Source organism: Monodon monoceros, unplaced genomic scaffold (genome assembly GCF_005190385.1).
Source record: "Monodon monoceros isolate NGI ecotype Baffin Bay Population unplaced genomic scaffold, NGI_Narwhal_1 Super_Scaffold_13, whole genome shotgun sequence".
Lineage (NCBI taxonomy): Eukaryota > Metazoa > Chordata > Mammalia > Artiodactyla > Monodontidae > Monodon > Monodon monoceros.
Window position 1 is genome coordinate 39,364,966 of NW_021703769.1, and position 21,989 is coordinate 39,386,954.

The 21,989-nt window shown below is 39.9% G+C and overlaps 1 protein-coding gene across 4 annotated transcripts in view; it reads right to left on the minus strand.

Moving 5' to 3' along the window:
* TASP1 (taspase 1) overlaps nt 1-16,773 on the minus strand; it is a 235,932-nt gene extending 219,159 nt beyond the window's left edge. For 2 of the 4 annotated variants that reach the window (XR_003793118.1, XM_029220392.1), the window contains exons 1-4: nt 16,735-16,753; nt 7,522-7,740; nt 4,320-4,387; nt 2,547-2,615 (exon numbers count right to left, since the gene is read on the minus strand). Coding sequence is in view for 3 of the 4 variants with exons in the window: in XM_029220392.1 (XP_029076225.1) it covers nt 2,547-2,615; nt 4,320-4,387; nt 7,522-7,666 (282 nt within the window). In the remaining variant the exon portion in view is untranslated. Of the gene's footprint in view, nt 1-2,546; nt 2,616-4,319; nt 4,388-7,521; nt 7,741-16,121; nt 16,309-16,734 lie in introns of those variants that run through there. The other 2 variants (XM_029220390.1, XM_029220391.1) reach the window with 2 other exon arrangements.
* Between the last annotated feature and the right edge of the window lie 5,216 nt (nt 16,774-21,989).

A 21,989-nucleotide genomic window follows, 5' to 3' on the forward strand; every position in this document is an offset into this window, starting at 1 on the left:
ATTCCAAAATGTATTTTAAATCATTATTAAGTATACATAAGTAAACTCTTTAAAAGTAGGATTGATACATCATGGGAAAAATGTAATGAAATACTGGGCATGATATAAGTAGGACCTGAGAAAATTAAAGTTATTCTAAGATGAAAAGAAAAAGGAAAACTTAATTTTACTCAGTGTTGTATTCATAGTTGCCATTATGGTACAATATATATCCAGCTATTCATTAATCTTCTTTCCCCAGACCCACACGGGCTCCATGCACCTGTAACCTCAGGACATCGTCTTCTACACGAAGAAGAGTAATTTGCAATTAATAACTGAATTAAGTTAGATGAAGCTTTCCTTGTATGTGTTTTGAGTAAAGGTAAGATTTGGTGGTAAGCACATCAATCTTCTTCCTTGTGTCACTTTTGCCCTTTTACCCACAACATATAATTAACTTTCCTTTGACAATGTAAAGAGTTAACATAAATATTCACCTCATAGATATAATTTCCAAAACACCTCACAACAATAATAGCTACTAACAGTTACAAGGTGTTTACTATGTGCCTCATACTGTTCTAAGTGATTATCGTATGTTAACTCAATCTTCATGACTCTGTAAAGTAGAAATTATCATCCCCGTATTATAAATGGGTAAACTGAGTCAGGGAGAGTCTGTGAGGTGCCCAGGGGCTCATGGCTACTGATTGGTAGAGCTCGTATAAGATGTATCAGTCTCAACAGGAAGGAGACCACATATCCCCAAGTCACACACCTCAGGGACCAAACTACAGTGGAACTGGTGCCCACCATATATTCACCTTTCTTGACTACATACCCTAGGACCAAGCTCAAAGTGTTAACAAGATAGAGTACAATCTACAGAGCACGATTAGAAGCTTAACTCTGCAATTAACCAGGGGAATATACAGAAAACATGTCTAGGACTTTTGGTAAACTCCTGGGCAATCTTCGCAGGTAAAAGCAAGGCCTGGCCTGTCAGGGTAGGTGCCCTGATATGAGAGCCAAATCCAGTCAATTTGGGACAGTCTACTCTAATACCTCCTCCCTCAAACTCATCCCTGTTTTATCTTCATGTCTTATTTGATTCCCCTAATTATCTTCTCAAGCAAATAACTATTTGTTCACTGTTCTCTAAACCAGGGGTCCCCAACCCCAGGGTCATGGACTGCTACTAGTCCATGGCCTGTTAGGAACTGGGCCGCACAGCAGGAGGTGAGCAGTGGGTGAGCGAGTGAAGCTTCATCTGTATTTACAGCCACTCCCCATCGCTCGCATTACCACCTGAGCTCCGCCTCCTGTCAGATCAGCAGTGGCATTAGATTCTCATAGGAGCGCAAACCTTACGGTGAACTGCGCACGCAAGGGATCTAGGTTGCACGCTCCTTATGAGAATCTAATGCCTGATGATCTGAGGTGGAGCTGAGGCAGTGATGCTAGCACTGGGGAGCGGCTGCAAATACAGATTATCATTAGCAGAGAGGCTTGACTGCACAGAGACCATAATAAATCAATGGCTTGCAGACTCATACCAAAACCCTATCAGTGAGTGGCAATTAAGCTGCATCTTACGGAGTAGACTGGACATAAGCCACACTTCGGGTGTCACTGTCTCCCATCACCCCCATATGGGACCATCTAGTTGCAGGAAAACAAGCTCAGGGCTCCCACTGATTCTGTATTATGGTGAGTTGTATAATTATTTCATTATATATTACAATGCAATAATAATAGAAATAAAGTGCACAATAAATGTAATGCACTTGAATCATCCCAAAACCATCCCCTCCCCTCCCTGAGTCTGTGGAAAAATTGTCTTCCACGAAACTGGTCCCTGGTGCCAAAAAGGTTGGGGACCACTGCTCTAAACTGACTTACACTAATCAACCTTCTCTAAGTTTGAGCAACAGAAGTCGGTCTTCTGAAGCCCTCAGTATCCCCTGGACAAACTCATCCTCAGGGTTCCAGATTAAGACAATTAACAGACCCTCACTCTGGAGGAGCAAGGATTACAGTGAACTTGAGAACCTCCTCAATGAATTCCTCAATGTCCACAATTAACTGGAGACCAACCTATCACACTGGACAAGACACACCTCACAGAGCACAGCTTCAGGATATATATCCAACTGCTAAGTTTGTGAGGAAACTTCTCCCTCCACTTTGGACACTTCTAGACAGTTGGAATTTTTTGTTTTCTAAACAACAAAACGTATATTACTTTCAGGAGGTGTTAACTTCAGGAATTTCTCTTCTGAAAATATTCAGGAAATTCAAGCATCCAATCACCAGTAACTTGTATTCATGAATCTCACAAAACCAGGGAAAAATGAATTTAACCAACTTTTTTATATTACTCGGAGAAGTCTCCAATGAGAACAACCTAACAAAATCACAGGCTTCTTCATACCTTGTTAATATTGTTGAGAAACGCTGGTCATATAATTGATGGTTGACTAAACAACAGTTTCATGTCATTTAAGAATAATGAACATAAACTCACAAATATTTTAAATGAAACAAATAGAGAAAAGAAATACCTCAAGTTCCACGAGGGCTGCAGTCACTGCATCTGTTGCAAGGGCACCAGCCTGTAGCTTTTCAATTGCCTATGAAACCAAGGGGCAAGATTAGTCATTTTAAAACCACAACTTCTTAAACATACCCAGAAACTTTCCAAAGGCTTGAAGAAGTGTAGGAGACATTCAGAGTTAATAAAAATTGATCACTAGAGTTCCGTTCCATACCTCAAGACATAAACGACTTAGATTTAAGATAAGCAATTATTCAGGATAATTTATAATATAGCTCACTTATTATTATTCAAATTAAGACAATGAATAAATTTAGCTACTAAATACAAAATGCAAGGAATTTAGTAAGTGAAAGGGCTTCATTCATCACACGGCAGTTCACAGAACCATAGAAATTATATGAATTCCATTTTGAAATTTGAATTCATATTTTATACAGACTAAGCTAACCATTTCTCATCCCACCATTACTACTCTCTCTACCCCTAACTATAAAAAGTAGTTACTCTCAGTCACAGAGGCATTTCAGAACCCTTAGATGGAGCATACATTTGACAAAAGCATTTTTGATTCTATAAGGTATTCTACATCGAGATAAACATATAATATTCTCTTGTAATATAATCTATAGAGAGCAAAGGTCACTAAAATCACCTTGCTTCTTAGGTATAAACTAAGTCAGGAAAGAAAGAGAAGGAAGACTGATTTTTAAATGAATAATTGAAGCTCCGATTTAGTCAACAAAGATCAAAAACTAAGCACTGTATTCCTCATGAAACTTTTAAGAAGTTCATTTGTTGTATAAATTAAGGAGGCTGGTTACACACTCTAAATGTATTATATACAGAACTATATTCCTATAAAACCATTTCTTCTCAGATAACAAAAAGATTTCACACTTTGAAAAATAAGATAAAGTAATATAAAATAGCTTAAAGAATATTTACCTTTATTATAAATTTTTTTTAAAAAATGAAATCCCTGTAACCAAATATTCTTATTCATTTATGAGATTTCATTCATCATAAGAAAAATCTTGGATCGCTAATAAAGTATAATCTTTAAATGGTATGTAAATATAAATGAAAAGAGCTGGGAGACCCCTATTTACTTGATATGCAATGTCCAATTAACATTCTATTTGCATAAAAAGTAATAGAAGGTTTGCCTACAAGAGTGTACAGTCAGGATCAAAATAAAAACAAACAATATTTCTTCTGAGTCCCTTCCTGCCTCCACATTAAGTATTCAACAATTTAGCAAAACCTCAAAAAACAAAGATAAAAAAAAAAAGCACAACTGAGTACAAGGGCAAAGTTAAACTCAGGAATGACAATGAATTTGCTATGATAAAAATTACGTGATGGAAAAACAGAAGGAAAAAGTACAGGATAATCTCCCTAAGAAGAACGCCCATTTTAATTTTTTATTATTTTTTTTCTTCCCTTCATAGAAAGACACATTGGCTGCCTTTGAGCTGTTTTCCCTACCCCTTCTATAGAGCTCAGTGCCGTTTCAAAGATACACGATTATGTGCCCACAATTCCAAAACTACAGACTTTGATCTGGGAAAGGAAGGAAAAGATCTAAACATGATTTGGAGAATAAAAAACACAAAACAAAACAAAAAAAGACCCCACAAATACGAGCAAAATTACTTTGTGGCCCAAACCAGAGACTGCCTTATAAATCAAACCTTAAAATTTTGAATTTCAAGGTAAAGCTGTTTTTGGTCAAAACTAAACTGTTTCAGTCAGGCAGAATACATTCTCTTCATACCTTCTGACAAGCTCGTTTGCATACGTGTTTATATTCCTTGGCTTTGGATTCAGAATGATAACCTGCACCTGTAGTGAAAACAAAAACAGTCAATTGTCAACTGTCATTAAGATATCAGAGACCTTGCTTATATTATATAAATAGCTCATATAAACTGATGCTCTCCTAGTGACAATAAAACTATTGTCCTAAGTGCATGGAGTCTTAAAAATCTAACAGCTTCTTTCTGCACCATAAGCCTTTTTAATACCATGCCTTATCTCCTCTTTCAAAAGCTATTTTCCTACTAGAGGCACCAGAAATAGCTTATGTCCCCAGAGCAGCTTCGCCAAGGTCACCTCTCCTTTCGAAAACTTCTCCAAAGTTAGGAGTTTTTTAGCTGGAGTTGATAACCCAGGCAGTGTCAAGGACAGAGTTCCTCTAAGTTCCTCTCTGTTGACCTTTGGAAAGTCCCTGCCAGAATTCTTAAGAGTGACTTCAGAAAACTAGGTAGTTTCTGAATAATACTTGAAGTTGAGGGGTGTTATATCCCACCTGTCAACAACCACCACCAATATCACCATTCCTACCCAAACTTTTCCATCCGCTCACCCCTGGAATGTAGCTCAGGGTGTCTCTGAAATCTCAGTGATAGTATATTCACAACTGCCTATTAGAAATCCTGGTGGTCCCTGTCTCTTAATCGAACACCCAGCAACTTCCTCAAGAGAATGGCTCTGAAATTTGTTTCCCTAAAAGGAGTAATACTTGCTTAGTTAGGGACTTGAGAATAACCTAAACAAGAAAGAAACCAAGACAAGAGCCCTTAATCAAAGTTCTTTAACTTTTTCTGAACCTCCCCCTCAGCCCCCATCCCAGCCCCCTGCTGGGCCCCGAAGGGGTCCAAAGTAGGGAAGGTTAAAGAACTACATCTCTGTATAGCTGATTCACTTTGTTATAAAGCAGAAACTAACACACCATTGTAAAGCAATTATACTCCAGTAAAGATGTTAAAAAAAAAAGAACTACATCTCTAAGCCTCAGGGCTTCTCCTGTGAGACTGCAGACTATCACAGGAACTCAACCCACCTTTCACCGGGGCAGAGAAAAAACGAACCCAAGAAGCTATGGTTAAGGGACCCAAGAGAACAGAAAAGATGCCCAAACAACACAAATCCATAACACACGCAAATGCTAGTCCCATTTCTCAAGCAAACTCTGAAACTTCACAGAACCTGCGCCAATATTTAACAGGACTCTCTTCATGGTTCTCTAATAAATGATCCCAGGTCTGTTGTCTTAGCAGGCCCCAAACTTTGAGCAGTGTTTCCCAAACCATGGGGTACTATAGCCAAATAGATAATTTTAGTGTGTGGATAACAGCACTAATAGCATTAACATATCAATCCCCTACTTAGAATAGGGAAACCATCTCAGCATGACTCCAGGAGATCTTTAATACCTGATTAACACTTGCTAATTCCTCTACTTAACAAAGGAAAGGTAAGCTTAGGATCTAAGCAGCTGACAAGCAACAGAACCTAACTAAAATTTAATCACACTGGGGTTTTTTTGCACTGTGTTTAAATTATTTTCTCTTCACGCATGTGATACCAACATTCCACTTAATTACAGATAAGTTTCATCTTTAAAATGTTAAGGTTAAAAAGTGTTTATCTTTTTTTAATATTAGGTAAAATATAGGTAGTATACAGATCTGGGGCAAAGCAAGAATCTCCTACTCAAATGACTAAAACATGGGCAAGTCTCCTTTAGTGCTAAAAAAAAAAAAAAAAACACTTTTAAAATCTCTACACTGGAATTGAAATTTTGTTCCTTAAATGTACAAGATACATAATGCTGCATAATCAATCACTCTATCTGAACTTCTAATAATTTAGAAGGGGAAGGTCACCCTTCATCCATACAATTTCCTGTCATAACCCAGATTTCCTCCTATTACAGCTGGCCCCCGGCACCAACTTTGTCTAAGAGCCACAGCCATCAGGGTGTGTCTGAGACAGTGGGGAGGCCACAATGACTGTCATAGAAGGCAAACCTTTCCAACTAATCAAAAGCTCCACGTTGTTGCTTTTACACATCTCAGGCCTTTCTTGGACATTTTTCAAATACTCATTCTGAATGAAATAACTCACTGGGTACTATGAAAGATGCACCACCACCATGGTGTAGTAGAAAGAACACTGGACTAGGAATCTGAGTTCTTTCTATAAATTTACCTCACTTCTTTGAAAAATCATTTGAAAGAAAAGGAAACTGAACCTGGTTTTTGTTTTGTTTCTAGATTCTTCTGGATTCGGTTCTATAAGGCTTCCGGAGTTGTCTGTGCAGTTTAGATACAGCCAAAAGTTAATGACCAGGAAGAACACCAGTTTGACAAGAAGAAACAATTCCACCCCTCACCCCGTATCAAAGCTAATCTTGCTGCCATCCTGCATGACTGTCTGAGGAAAGTTAAAAGGAGACCCAGCCATTCCTTCTTCCTTCACAGAGGTCATGAACTTTAGACGCTAAATGCAGACAAATAAAAATGGCTAAAGAAAAAGGGGGGGAAAAAGAAAGACCTACGTAGGGCTGCACTGCTTAGAAACCCTAGAGGCTTCGATGATGGGGACTCAGGGGTTGAACTCACTGTGTCTGTCTTCAAGGTACTCTGAAGTAGAGATTACAGGCTGATGAGGTGCCAAGAGCACTAGACTGGGACTTAAGGGCTCACTTCAGGGTGTCTCAGCCTGGCTCTTGTACGAACTAGCCATGTGGCTGAAGCCACTTAATCTCTCTGGTTTTAAGGTTCCTCTTTTATAATATTAAAAAGGCAAACTAGCTCTAAGACTGTGTAAATTATACTCTAAGATGGACAAAGTCAAAAATGGGGTCAATAAAATTTTTTCAGCAGCATTATTTTTAAAAACACAAACCAGAGTTTAAACAATTACTGTGTCTGGTTTTAACAACACCTAAATATGGGGTAAAAGTAAATAATAGAGTAGGTGAGTGAAGGAGACAAAGGAAGAGCCGTCATTATAAGATCTTCTAAGTGGGGAGCTAGGGGGAGGCCCTCACTCTATGGAAGTCAGTCTCTTTGGTTCCAGCTCCTCTGGCAGTTTGCCTCCTCCAGATATGAAATTCAATTCCTGGTGTACTTCAAGGCAAGGGAAAAAAACATTATTTTCATCTTCCAACTCACCCACTTAGAGCTTACCTGCATGCACCAACACAAAGCCCCCTCGCTTCTCTTTATGGGGCTGCTTTGTTTCCAACTCTTTAGCTGTTATTTTAACAGCCGAAACCTGAGATGATCTGGAAGGTAGTCCTTCTCCAGAACTCATCCCCTTCTCCATGGTCATTCTCCAAGATCACCATCTTCTACTGGGAAAAGAGCATACTTCCATCCAAAAGTAACTGCAGAAGAGGAATTACTCTAAAGGAAAACAGGCAAAGAGGGTTTGCATTTCTTTCCACTAACACACACGTAACATACAAATTTGTGCACAGATAACTTTCAAAAAAAATTAAAAACCTAATTTTAAAGTTATTTAACTGGGTAATACAAAGAATATACAAAGGTTAGAATTTAAATCTCTCTGTCCACTGACAGCACTTGCTTGAAGTCACATAAACAAAAGAACTGTTGTAAAAAGACTTCATATTGAGTCCAAAGATATTTTATCTTTCATTTTATCTACATTGAAGAAAACCACAACATAACTTAAATATCACTTTCTACTCCCTCCAAACCAAATGCTAATAACCTCTGGGACATTCTAGAACCACAGGCAGTGCTGGCAACATCACTGAGCCTTGATATAAAGCCTAGATTGCTGCTTATTTTTTTCTCCAGGTTTATTGAGATATAATTGACATACACCAGTGTATAAGTTTAAGGGGTACAACATGATGATCTGATACATGTATATACTGCAAAATGATTGCCACAACAAGGTTAGTTAACACATCCATTACCTCACATAATTACAATTTTTGGTGTGTGGTGAAAACATTTAAGAGCTATAGATTGCTGCTTGCTTAAAGAAATGAAGCAACATACAGATTTACATCTGCCTGTGAAGAACCACTTAAGAAAAACAGTGTAATACTTCACAGCTCAATCAAAAGACAAATGCTGGGACTTCTCTGGTGGCACACTGGTTAAAAATCTGCCTGCCATTGAAGGGGACACGGGTTCAATCCCTGGTCTGGGAAGATCCCATATGCCGCGGAGCAAGTAAGCCCGTGCACCACAACTACTGAGCCTGCGCTCTAGAGCCCACGAGCCACAACTGCTGAAGCCCGTGTGCCACAACTACTGAAGCCTGTGAGCCTAGAGCCCATGCTCCGCAATGAGAGAAGCCACCGCAATGAGAGAAGCCAACACAATGAGAAGCCTGCATACATCAACCAAGAGTAGCCCCCGCTCATGGCAACTAGAGAAAGCCCACGCACAGCAACAAAGATCCAACACAGCCAAAAACAAATAAATTAATTAAATACATTCATTAAAAAAAAGACAAATCCTAACAAAATTATATGACTAAACCAAGAAATTAAAATAACACTTGCGCATACACTTGTTAATTTTCATGAAAGCGTTATTTCTGAGGTTCTCAAAAGATAAATGATAAAATACAAAACTTAATAAAACAAATTACAAGCAACTTAAACCACAAAGTTTCCAATTTTTCTCACAAATTCACAAGCTTCTAGCAATCTTGGCTTAATAACAATAACGATGGCAGAACACACTTCAGACTGGGGAAAAGTGGATCATTTAAAACTCGACAGAGGGCTTCCCTGGTGGCGCAGTGGTTGAGAGTCCGCCTGCCGATGCAGGGGACACGGGTTCGTGCCCCGGTCCGGGAGGGTCCCACGTGCCGCAGAGCAGCTGGGCCTGTGAGCCATGGCCGCTGAGCCCGCGCGTCCGGAGCCTGTGCTCTGCAGCGGGAGAGGCCACAGCGGTGAGAGGCCCGCGAACCACAAAAAAAAAAAAAAAAAAAAACTCGACAGAGATTTGAAGAAAATACCAGAGTCATGTGGTTGAAACTACTTAAACACCTAGATTCACACTGTTAGGTAAAAATGTATACCTTATTCTAAATTGAGAAATGGGGAAGGAGGAGCACAAGTCTTTTCTAATAGAAAACATAAATAGTAATGTAAAGAGTGACTTAGCCAACTAGTCCAAAAGAACAGTGTTACTCAAAGTGTGGTCTGCAGACCAGTGCTTACCAGTCTGCAAGAGATTATTATTTTATTCATATACTAATTGCCTTATTTTTTTTTATTGGAGTAAAATTGCTTCACAATGTTGTGTTAGTTTCTGCTGTACAGTTAAGTGACTCAGCTATATGTATACCTATATCCCCTCCCTCTTGGACCTCCCTCCCACCCCAGCCCCCATCCCACGAATCTAGGTTGTCACAGAGCACCGAGCTGAGCTCCCTGTGCTATACAGCAGGTTCCCACTAGCTATCTATTTTACACATGGTAGTGTATTTATGTCAAACCCAATCTCTCAGTTCATCCCACCCTCCCCTTCCCTACCTGTGTCCACATGTCCGTTCTCTATATCTACGTGCACATTTTCAATAAACAATGTGTACAGTTTTTGTAATTCTTTTCTATTTCCTCATGTTTTGTTTATAACTATATTTTTGAAACAATTTTATCTGCTACATCTAATAAAAATATAAGCTTTTACTTTTATCTTTCATTCACAGTTCCATATCTCTGTTTTGTTTTGAGGTTTTGTGGGTTTTTTGTTTTGTTTTTTTTCATTTTACAAAAGAAATGGTCAACAAAGGATTGAAAAAAATTTTAAACTTGGTCCTTCACACCAGAAATGGTCTGTGAAGCACTGCAATATGGTATTTTAACTTCCTTTAATTCCTGGTTAAAAAGAGTTCATTTAATTTTTATTATATGTCATTTCATTTAAAGGACAAATAATTTTAAATCATATATATATGCTGTTGTATTAAAATGTTTACATATATTCATAAATTTTGATTACAAAAGAGTGCTGAGGTTAATTACATAACAGTGGATTAAAATGCCTGTTTTTGTTTTTGTTTTAGGTGGTAGCTCTCTCCCTGAGGACGGATTTTCTTCCAACAACTTCACAAGGATCTGCATCAATTACCTTTATTTGACTTTGGTTATTTCTCTGAGATAGGTTACTATTTACTCCTGTGTCGGCTGACGAAGTCAATTTAAATGATTAGCAGTTCATCTGCCAGTCTATACCTGCCATGAGGTCTGGCCTAGCCATGAAATGAGCTTGGGCCCACTTGTCCCACAAACATAGTTGTGTGAAAACTCAGGCTTTGGAAAATTCAAAGCTTCAGTTCAAATGAAACCATATCCAAGCAGTATGAGCTATAAAACTTACTCTGACTCACTGTCATCAGATGCATTTTTTTCATGAATAACAAGTTAGAACATCCACATTTTATAATGAATAAGGTTTGATGTAATACGCACTCTTATGTGAGAGATTTAAAAACACTACTTCTCAAGCTTGTCTGAAAAAAATAAAATGTGAAAGATGAATCAATATGCAATTTCTTAAGCAATCTACCATCCCTCAGAGACTATCTGAAATTTTTTTATTTAGCAAACCATGTCATCTCAATAAACTCCTCCAAACATGCTGGCCCCAAAGTTCTGCTGGACTGGGAAAGGAACTCAAGTAGACAGGCTATCCAATGTACAACTCTGGCCTCCAGTTCCCAGTGGTTACTGGAATATTTTTAATTCAATTAGAAATGAAGCAATTTCTACTCCAACATCAGTTTTTGTTTAACTCAGAACCCATTAAAAGTCTGACCTTCCTAACAAAATTCCAACAAATGTCTCAGAAAAGAAAAAGACAAAAGGGGGGTGGGGGGGGAAGTGGGCAAATCCCAGTTTACAGAAAAATTATATAACAGTCTAACAGATCAAAAGATGCTAAACCAGGCTTCCCTGGTGGCACAGTGGTTGAGAATCCGCCTGCCAATGCAGGGGACATGGGTTCGAGCCCTGGTCCAGGAAGATCCCACATGCCGCGGAGCAACTAAGCCCGTGTGCCACAGCTACTGAGCCTGCACTGTAGAGCCCGCGAGCCACAACTACTGAGCCCGTGTGCTACAACTACTGAAGCCCGCGTGCCTAGAGCCCGTGCTCTGCAACAAGAGAAGCCACCGCAATGAGAAGCCCGCGCTCCACAACGAAGAGTAGCCCCCACTTGCCGCAACTAGAGAAAGCCCGCGCACAGCAACGAACACCCAACGCAGCCAAAAATAAATAAATAAATAAATAAGTTTATATTAAAAAAAAAAGATGCTAAACCTCACTCAGAAGAAAAATGCAAAATAAAACTACACTCACATATCATTGGACTAGCAAACAAACAAAAAAAAGTAAGATAACACCATGTTTTGAGGATATAGGGAACCAGGAGTTCTCATACATTGCTAGTAGCAGCAACTCAACATGGACAACTGGGTAAAATAAACCAAAATTATAAATACACACTGAAAGACTGTCTGTAATGGGAAAGATATGGACCAACAATATGTCTTGATGGACGTGCTTAAAAATAAATGCAGCTCTTGGAAAAAATGAGAACGTTCTTGATATACAAATATGAAATGACCAGTCTTGAAGACATTTTAGCAAGTAAAAAACACATGGTACAGAAGTATATGCAGTACCATATTTTGAGGGAGGGGAGAAAAAAATACAGTTAAATATATATATGCAAAGCACAATCTGGAAGAATATATCAAAAAATAGCATAATAGTGGTTATCAGAAGATTTGGGTGACTGGTGGACAAAGGAGGGATGGAAATTTCACTGTTCACCATTGTGTACCTTTTGATTTTGAACAATCTGAATTCATTACTTACAAAAAAAAAAAGCTTTTTTATACATTTATTTATGAGAACACAGGTAACTAGCCAAGTCCAAGTCCCAAAATAGGGCAAGCCTACGGGATCCCACTTCAAACCTTCACTAAGAGGAGAAATGCCATATTCTGAAGGTTCTCAACACTCATCCCACCTACAGAAGGAATAGACAAAAACATGGCCAATCAACAATACTGGCCAGGGCTTCCCTGGTGGTGCAGAGGTTAAGAATCTGCCTGCCAATGCAAGGGACACAGGTTTGAGCCCTGGCCTGGGAAGATCCCACATGCTACGGAGCAACTAAGCCCACGTGCCACAACTACTGAAGCCTGTGCGCCTAGAGCCCGTGCTCCGCAACAAGAGAAGCCCCGACAATGAGAAGCCCGCAACGAAGAGTAGCCCCCGCTCACCACAACTAGAGAAAGCCCGCGTGCAGCAACGAAGACCCAACACGGCCATAAATTAATTTTTTAAAAAATACTGGCCCAAGAGGTCTTTTTTGGTTTTGTTTTTCTGGATCTTGAACTTCTAGGGCCACACAAACCCCAGATAATCCTAATTAAAAAATAAATAAAATTAGTATTTGATCTCTACAGTTAAGACTAAGGAGTAAAAAAATAAATCATGACCAAAGATTGACCTCAAATATATACCATCCTTTTCTAACTCACCTTGTAGTCATCTTGGACTGCACCCAGTTTCCAAATCCTATAGATTTCTTCTCAAGCATTTAACTTCCTTCTCCCTACTGCCTTGACCCTTGTTCAGCTCACATACCTCTTAGCATAAGCATTACAAAAAGCATATTAACTTTTCTCCCCAAATCCAGGCTGTCTAAAACAACCATCTACAAAAGGCTGCCAAAATAAATCTCATAAAGGACAATGCTAATCAAGACAAACAGCATGCCAAAAGACATGAGCAGGCAATACATAAAAAAGGAACTATAAACTGGATATCCAATATTAAAGAAAGAATATTCAAAGAAATACAAGAAAAAAGAAGAAAGAAATCTAATTAGCACTGTATTGCCATCATAAACTGATGTACCCGTTTTGAAAAGGAATGTGTCAGAAAGTACCAAGAGCCTTAAAATATATAATTTTGTATATACCCGCTCCCCAGAGATACTTTATATATGAACTAGTCTATATATAGACACAAATAATAGTACCATGGATTCCTCTAAAGAGTACTGGGAGACTGGAGAAGAGGGAGGGGCAAGGATGAAAGGGAAAATTGATTTTCTCCTAATAACATCTCATATTTGAATTTTTTTTTAAGTGGGTACTATTTACTAAAAAGAGAAGATTTAAGTTCTCTGTCTCTGGGACCAAGATGAATGTAAATTAACGTGATTATCAAGGGCAGAAGAGAAACTCAGAATAAAACACTTTTTTTGCTTCAGGGACTTTTATGGCACTGATTTAAGGTCTAAATCTTGACTCTATTTCTCTCAAAGATTGTTTCATTTTCCTACTGCATGTGATGACACTATTTTTTTTTTCCATTAAGCCATTTAGAACACTACCACATGTCCCGTTTGCCTCTGGTGTTGAAGTTTTTCACTGTAGATTTACTCAGTCTTTTAGAAGCAATTGAAGGAGGAAGGAAGTCATGGAATCCATTCATCTTAAGAGAAAGGCTTTTCGAGAAATCCAGCCCTTAAGCTATAGCAACTGATGAATAAAGAAGCATTTTGTTGCTCTTAACATCATGAGATTGAAGGCTTAATGCCTCATTAAATGAGCTCCAAAACATACTTATTTCATCTTTGACCCAGTAATTCCACTTGAGAACATTTTCTACCAAAATAATTTTAAATACAGAAAAGGTTTTATGCCTTTTATGCTGTGTTTAACATAGGATAATTTAGAAAAACAAAAATCTGGGAGCGACTTAAATACCCAACATAGAGAAATAGTTAAGAAAATGATAATCTATGTGTTTACGATCAACTGGTTTTTGAAAAGGGTGCCAAGGCCATTCAATGGAAAAAGGACTTTTCAACAAATGGTGCTGGGAAAACTGGAAAGCCACATGCAAAAGAATAAAGTTGGACTCCTACTGCACACCATATACAAAAATTAACTCTACATAAATCAAGCCCTAAATGTAAGAGCTAAAACTATATAAAACTCTTAGGGAAAAGAAAACAGGAGTAAATCATAATCTTGGATTTGGCAGTGGTTTTACATATGACACCAAAAGCACAAACAACCAAAAAAAAAAAAAAAACCAGATAAATTGGACTTCACCAAAATTTTAAACTTTTGTACTTCAAAGGACACCCTTCAAGAAAGTGAAAAGACACGCAATCTGATAAGGGACTTGTGTCCAGACTATATAAAGAACTCATACAACTTTAAAATTTCTTTACAAATTTTTTAATTCAACTTAAAAATGGGCAAAGGAATTGAACGGACATTCCTCCAAAGATATACAAAGGGCCGATAGGCACAGAGAAAAGAAACTCAACATTATCAGACATCAGGGAAATGCAAATCAAAACCGCAAGATACCATTCCACAACCAATGGAATGGCTATAATCAAAAAGACAGACAATAAGTGTTAGCAAGGATATGGAGAAATCAGAACCCTCATATCCTGCTTGTGCAGGCCACCTTGAAAAACACCTGGCAGTACCTCAAAAAGTTAAACAGTTACCACATGACCCAGCAATTCCACTCCTAGGTATACATCTAAGAAAACTGAAAACATACGTCCACACAAAAACTTGTACATGGATGTTTATAGCAGAATTATTCATAATAGTCAAAAAGTGGAAACAATCCAAATGTCTATCAACTGATGATGGATGAACAAAACGTGGCATAGTTATATAATGGAATATTATTCAGCCATAAAAAGGAGTGACGTACTAATACATAATACCACACGGATGTACCTTGAAAACATTATGCTAAGTGAAAGAAGGCAGACAACAAAAAGCCACATATTATACGATTCCACTTACATGAAGTATCCAGAATAGGAAAATCCATAGACACAAAGTAGATTAGTGGTTGCCAGGGGTGGGGGAACAAGGGGAGGGGAGATCAATGGTGAGTAACTATAACAGTACAGAGTTTCTTTTGGAGGTGATGAAAAAGTTATGGAATTAGATAGTGATGATGGGTGCACAACGTTGTGAATATACTAAAAGCACTGAAATTTAAATTTAGAAGGGTGGAATTTTATGAATTATATCTCAAAAAAATCCATGTAATAGACACAATGTATAAAACATGCTTTTTGGTTAAAATCACATTTTATACACATACACTATGATCCTAAGTAGGTTAAGAATATGCTATCTTGGGGCCTCCCTGGTGGCGCAGTGGTTGAAAGTCCGCCTGCCGATGCAGCGGACGCAAGTTCGTGCCCTGGTCCGGGAGGATCCCACATGCCGCGGAGCGGCTGGGCCCGTCAGCCATGGCCGCTGAGCCTGCGCGTCCGGAGCCTGTGCTCCGCAACGGGAGAGGCCACAACAGTGAGAGGACCGCGAACCGCAAAAAAAAAAAAAAAAAAAAGAATATGCTATTTTTTAAATGTAGGTAATTCCCTGGCAGTCCAGTGGTTAGGACTCCCAGTGCTCTCACTTTCAAGGGCCCAGGTTCAATCCCTAGTCGGGGAACTAAGATCCCACAAAGCACGCAGCGCAGCCAAAAGAAAAAAAAAAAAGTAGAAAGAAAGAGATCAAAATGTTGGGCTGGGGCTGGTGGAACCACAGATGATCTCTTTTTAAATATTTCTACATTTTCCAGATATTCTTTAGTAAGCATGTACTGCTTTGTATAAGTGGGGGGAAAGCTTTATTTAAACAAAAAAGCAAATTATTAAACTCCCAAGTGTATGAAAATTCCTTAGCTTAGTATACAATGATCTCAGTCACATGGTCCCCAAAATACCTTTCATTCCCCTCCCCTACAGAGGCGAATCAAGTTGAACTCCCTCCTTCCGGAAACACGATGCCCTCTATTTTCAGGGCACCTCCAGTTCCTGTTTTCCACCCTCTCCAGTTGCTCCTTTTCCATCTTCTTGGTCCTTTCCTCTTCCTTCTCCACCTGAGCAGTAAATGCTAACGTTCCGCGGGACTCTAACCAGGCCTCTATTACACTATAGGGCTTCTTTCCCCCACCTGCCACGCAGGACCAGGGCGCACACCCTCGGGTCTCTACGAGCCTCGAACTCGGAGAAACCGCAGCCCGAGACTGCAAGGTGGGTGAAGGACTGCAAGGACTCCCTCCCCACACACAGACAGTCCCTTCCCCGGAGAGGGAATGAAGCCGCCAAGCTGCAGCCGCTGGGAGGGGCCCGGCGCGGGCCCCACGCGCGACCGAGAGTCGGGGACGAGGGACGTCCCGAGTCCCTTCCTCCAGCACCGCCCCCAGTAAGGGGCATCCTGCGCGCCGCCCGCACCCGGCCCCGGAGAGGACGTCCCAGCGAGAGCGCTGCGCCCGGAGAGAGGCAGCGCACGTCGGCGGCAAGGGCGCGGACAGCGTGAGAAAGAGAGACACTCACCCGCGTCAGCCCCGAGCCCTCACAGCACCGGAAGTAGTCACCCACCCGTTGCCAGGGTGAGGAAGCGAAGGTGACGTCAAGGTTTTCCATTGGCCGTGAGCATAACCACGTAGCCGGAAGCAGGCGCCCACACTCTGCTTGGTCTCCTCCCTCTGCCCCGGAGTGGTTCACCTGGTCGGGGAGGTGCAGGGAGGACACCACCTAGAGCCTCGTCGTAAGCTGCGCAGGCGCCGTTGCCTCTCTCTCCTCACCCCGCCTCTTAATGAGCCGGAAGGTTGTGATCGTCTTATCTGGGTGGTCGGCAGACTAGCGATGTGTTGCGGAATGAAGTTAAACTAGTCATCATTTATTGAGATGTCACTTAAGAGCTTAATTTCATTCAATCCTTGCAGCCCCCCCACACAGTAGGGAAAACTAGAGTTCTGCCTGGATTACATGTGGGAGGAAAGGGCTAGCCTTGCCCTGGGGAGAAGGAAAATGCCGGTGGCCTTTCTTTTAGCCTCTAGCATCTAAGACCAAGACCTAGTAACATTATGTAATCTCCTTAATGTTTCCTTGTAACTATTAACATGAATAGTTACCATGTAACTGTAACCGAAAGTGGGATCCGGCTGCTTGCCGCTCAAAAGCAAATAAAGAAGAGGCAAGGTTGGTGGAAAGGAAAGTTTGCTTTATTTTGGATGTTGGATGTTGGATGTTGGCAAGCGGGCCGGGGGGCAACGCCTGTCCAAAGGCCAACTTCCCCAGACTGACAATCAGTGAGCAAGAGCTTTTATAGGTGAAGGGAGGGGGCTACATGCAGAAACAGCACAGTCAGCTCTGACAGTCATCTTAATCATGAGGGGATCTGACCAGTGTTCATCTGGATTGCTTTAAGTACAGTCAGTCTTCAGTTCCAGGGTCGGTTTGTTCCCATCTCCTTGAGGCCAATTCTTGGAATTGTGGCAACTTATGTCATGGCTACAGTCTGGTCATCATGTAGTCAACTTCTTCCACCTGGCGGGGGTTTCAGTATGTACAAGACAGCTCACAGGATATGGCTCAGAATATGAACAAGACAGCTCACAGGATATGGCTCAGAATATTATCTATAGCCTTTGATAAGGAACTAAAGGTCCCTGACTATGCTTAATGACTAAATTATTATTATTCGGTCTCCTTTGACTGTTTTCCTTTGTTTCTGCATTTTCTCATTTCTCCGATTAAACTTATTCTTCAGCTAAAGTTTTTCCACAGACAAAAGGCAGGCTGAGGACATGGGGGCAAGGACCATAGGGTCCTGCTCCATTTCATAACCACCATTAAACCTGTCTTGGGAAGCAGAGATTAAAAGGAGTAGTTCTGGATAGCTCTCAAAGTGTGGTCCTATCACCTGGACTCATAGCAGAAATGTGAATTCTTAAGCTTTACCCCGGACTTGCTAAATCAGAAACTTTGGGTTTGGGACCCAACAATTTGATTTAACAAGCTGTCTGAGTGGATCAGACACAAATAAAATTTGAGAACCACTGAAACAGAGGGACTTTCTCTTTAGCCTAGTTGCAGAGGTGGGTTGGGGAGGGTGATGGAAGGAGTGCCTCAGAAGGAGGAGCAATCAAGATGTGTACCTCCAGCAATCAAAAATGAGAGTCAGGGGACTTCCCTGGTGGCCCAGTGGCTAAGACTCCATGCTCTCAACGCAGGGGTCCCGGGTTTGATCCCTGGTCAGGGAACTGGATTCCACATGCCGCAACTAAGTATTTGCATGCCACAACTGTAGATCCTGTGGGCCGCAACTAAAGATCCCACATGCCGCAACAAAGATCCCACATGTGGCAACAAAGATCCCGCGTACCACAACTAAGACCCGGCACAGCCAAATAAATAAATATTTAAAAAAAAAAAAAAAGAATAAGAGTCAGGAAGGCAATTTGGGGCTAGTATGGGAGACCCCAGAACTGATTCCCCTGGGATTCCTAGGTAAACATTTGTGTTAATTGTACAGGAAAGACTTTTCAACTGCTAGTAATTCCAAATTCATTTTATTAACTTTTGTATTCTCCAACATATTTTTCTGCTAATATTTTTCTCTATGAACAAAAATAAAAGGGCATAAAAAGGTCTACTGTGAAAGTTATCTATAAAAACAGAATTTTAAAATGGAATGTAGGACCCTATATTAAAATAAGTGGTTTAAAAAAGAAAAAAAATGTGTTTAAGTCAGGATAGACAGAGGTAGTGCAGTGGTTAAGAGCAAGGTTTCTAGAAGCAAGAGAATCTGTGTTCATATCTCAGCCCTACCACCTACCAATTGAGTCACCTTGAACAATTTACTCAATCTTTCTGTGACTCAGTTTCCTCACTTGTAAAATGAGGAAAATAACAGAATCTCTCATAGAGCTGTTCTATGGAATAAATAAGGTATGCGAAGTACTTAGGAAAGTATCAGGCCCATAATAAGTAATCAATAAATTTTACTTAAAAAAAAAAACAAACATTAAGTTCAGGCTTGTTACTATAAAATATGCAAAGACTCAAACTTCTTTCTCAAATAAATGACACAATGGTATTAAATAAACCAAAAATGTCCAGTTTGCTCTTGGAGTAACTGTTATTAAAATTTGGAAAATAAATTAGTACTGTGCAATTGGAAGGTAAATTCTATATAATATAGACATTCATGTATTGAACAGATAATTAATTAGATCTTATGCATTATACATGAGAGGTGCTGAGGGTGTGAAGGCTTGAAAGAAGGATTGGAGGGGGCTTCCCTGGTGGCGCAGTGGTTGAGAGTCCACCTGCCGATGCAGGGGACACGGGTTCGTGCCCCAGTCCAGGAAGATCCCACATGCCGTGGAGCAGCAGGGCCCGTGAGCCATGGCCGCTGAGCCTGCACGTCCGGAGCCTGTACTCCGCGACGGGAGAGGCCACAACGGTGAGAGGCCCACGTACCGCAAAAAAAAAAAAAAAAAGAAGAAGGATTGGAGGACCAGAGAGGTCAGCAAATAGTCAATTCCAGAGCCAAGCACACCCAGCCCCAAAGGTGACACCATCAAGAAACAACTGTACCGATGAACCGGTTTGCAGGGCAGAAATAGAGACACAGATGTAGAGGACAACCGTATGGACACCAAGGGGGGGAAAGCGGTGGGGGTGGGTGGGTGGTGTGATGAATTGGGAGTTTGGGACAAAATAGATAACTAATAAGAACCTGCTGTATAAAAAATAAATAAAATTTAAAAAAAAAAAAAGAAGCAGCTATACCTCCACAGGTGTACATATATAAGGATAATAGAGGCCAACTTGTCCTCAGGTAATGTACAGTTTAAATCTTATATATGCGTGTGTGTGTGTGTGTGTGTGTGTGTGTGTGTATGTTCGGTCCCCAGACCATGTCAGGGGATCATTAGTATCAAACTGTTATTTTATAATAATACTAAGATATTTATTTATCTTCCTATTCTCATTCTCTTACAAGCGTAAAATGTGCAAAAATTTCATAGATAGGATTTCAAATTTCATATTGCAACTAACTTTTAAAAAACCACCACCTGTTCAGTTTTGGTGTACTATCCAAAAAAAGTATGCACAATTATCTGATAAGGCCATTAAAATATTCTGTCCTTCTCCAGCTACAATCTGTGGGAGGCTGGATTTTTTTTTACATACTTCAGCCAGCACAACATATCACATCAAATTGAATTCAGAGGCAGAAAGGAGAATATAGCTGGCTTCTTTTAAGAGATTTGCACAAATGCAAAAGATAACACTTTTCTCTCTACCTTTTTTGTTTGTTTTCAGAAAATACAGTTATTTATCAAAATACAGTATTTATATTAACATGCAATGGATTTATTTTTAAACAAAAATATTGTTTTATATTTTGGTTTTAATCTTTAATACGGTAAATATTAATAAATATAATCCACATGAACAAAATATCTGGAGCATTCTCCATTATTTTTAGGAGCAAAAAGTTGTCCTGAGATGAAAAGCCAGATAACTGCTGATACAATTATTATAAATTTAGTCTGTATAGGATAGTAGTTATTTGGAAGGACTTTGAAATCAAATAAACCTGGGTCTATCTCCTGGATGTGCCACTTACTAGATGCCTAATATTGAACAAGTTACATAACCTTTCCTAACTTTGTTTTTCTTATCTGGAAAATGGAAGTAACAACCTACTTCATGGGATTGTTCGAGAATAATTAATGTAATGCATGTAAAATATTTAGCATATTGGCATTGTATAATAATAAGTGCAATGAGTAAGAAATTAGTACTTGACTATAACAGATGTAACATATAAAAGTATTTGAGAAAGCACAGGAATAGGCAAGGAAAAGTCAGGAAGAAGAGACAAGCATTTCAAGCAGAGAGAACAGCATATGCAAAACCACAAAGACCTGCAAAAGACTGAATTCTGGGAACTCTAAATAGCTCATAACTAAGGGATCATAAAGTGGAAGAAAGTACTAGCTGTCATGTGAGGAATAAATTATGGAGATCTTATGCCATTCTGTGGAGTTTGGATTTTAGCCTGTAGTCTGTGGACAGCTACTATATCATTTTGAACAGAGTAGTGACAACGATCATATTTGCATATTGATACCCCTCCCATCTAAAGGTGTGTCTATGTTCCCTCCTTTTGAATCTGGGCTGGCTTTTGACTTGTAGGATAAGTGACTCTAGGTGACTTCTAAGGAAAGGTCACAGAAGCAATGCAGTTTGTGGTTCCCTCTTGGAATACTTTACTCTTGAATCCCAGCCACCATGCTCTGAGGAAGCCCAAGCAGCCACACGAGGAGACCATGTATAGATGTTGTGACCAGCAGCCCCAGATGAGGTCCCAGCTGGCAGCCAGCACTGACTGCTGGACCAGTAAGTGAATGGGCCTTTGGAAGATTCCAGTCCCTAATCCTGGATTAACTTCCAGCCTTCTGTTCTTATGGAAGGTGGTTTGTGTGTTTCCCAGTGTAGGCTGCAGACATCATCAGCAGAGACAAGCCTTCTCCACATGTCCTTTCCAAACCCTGATCCACAGAACCCGTGAGCATAATAAAATTGTTTTTGTTTTACACGTCTATGTTTATACTTCTACCAGTACTTATCACAGGCTCCAACAGCACTGCCACAGCTTACCAGCTCTTGTGTAGCTTTTCCTTTGTTAATTTTCTACCACTGACTTCTAGGGGTAGGAGGGAAAGTTTATTACATCGTAACAGTAACAATTTATTACACGGCAATCGTAAGTGGAACAGATTTTGTTA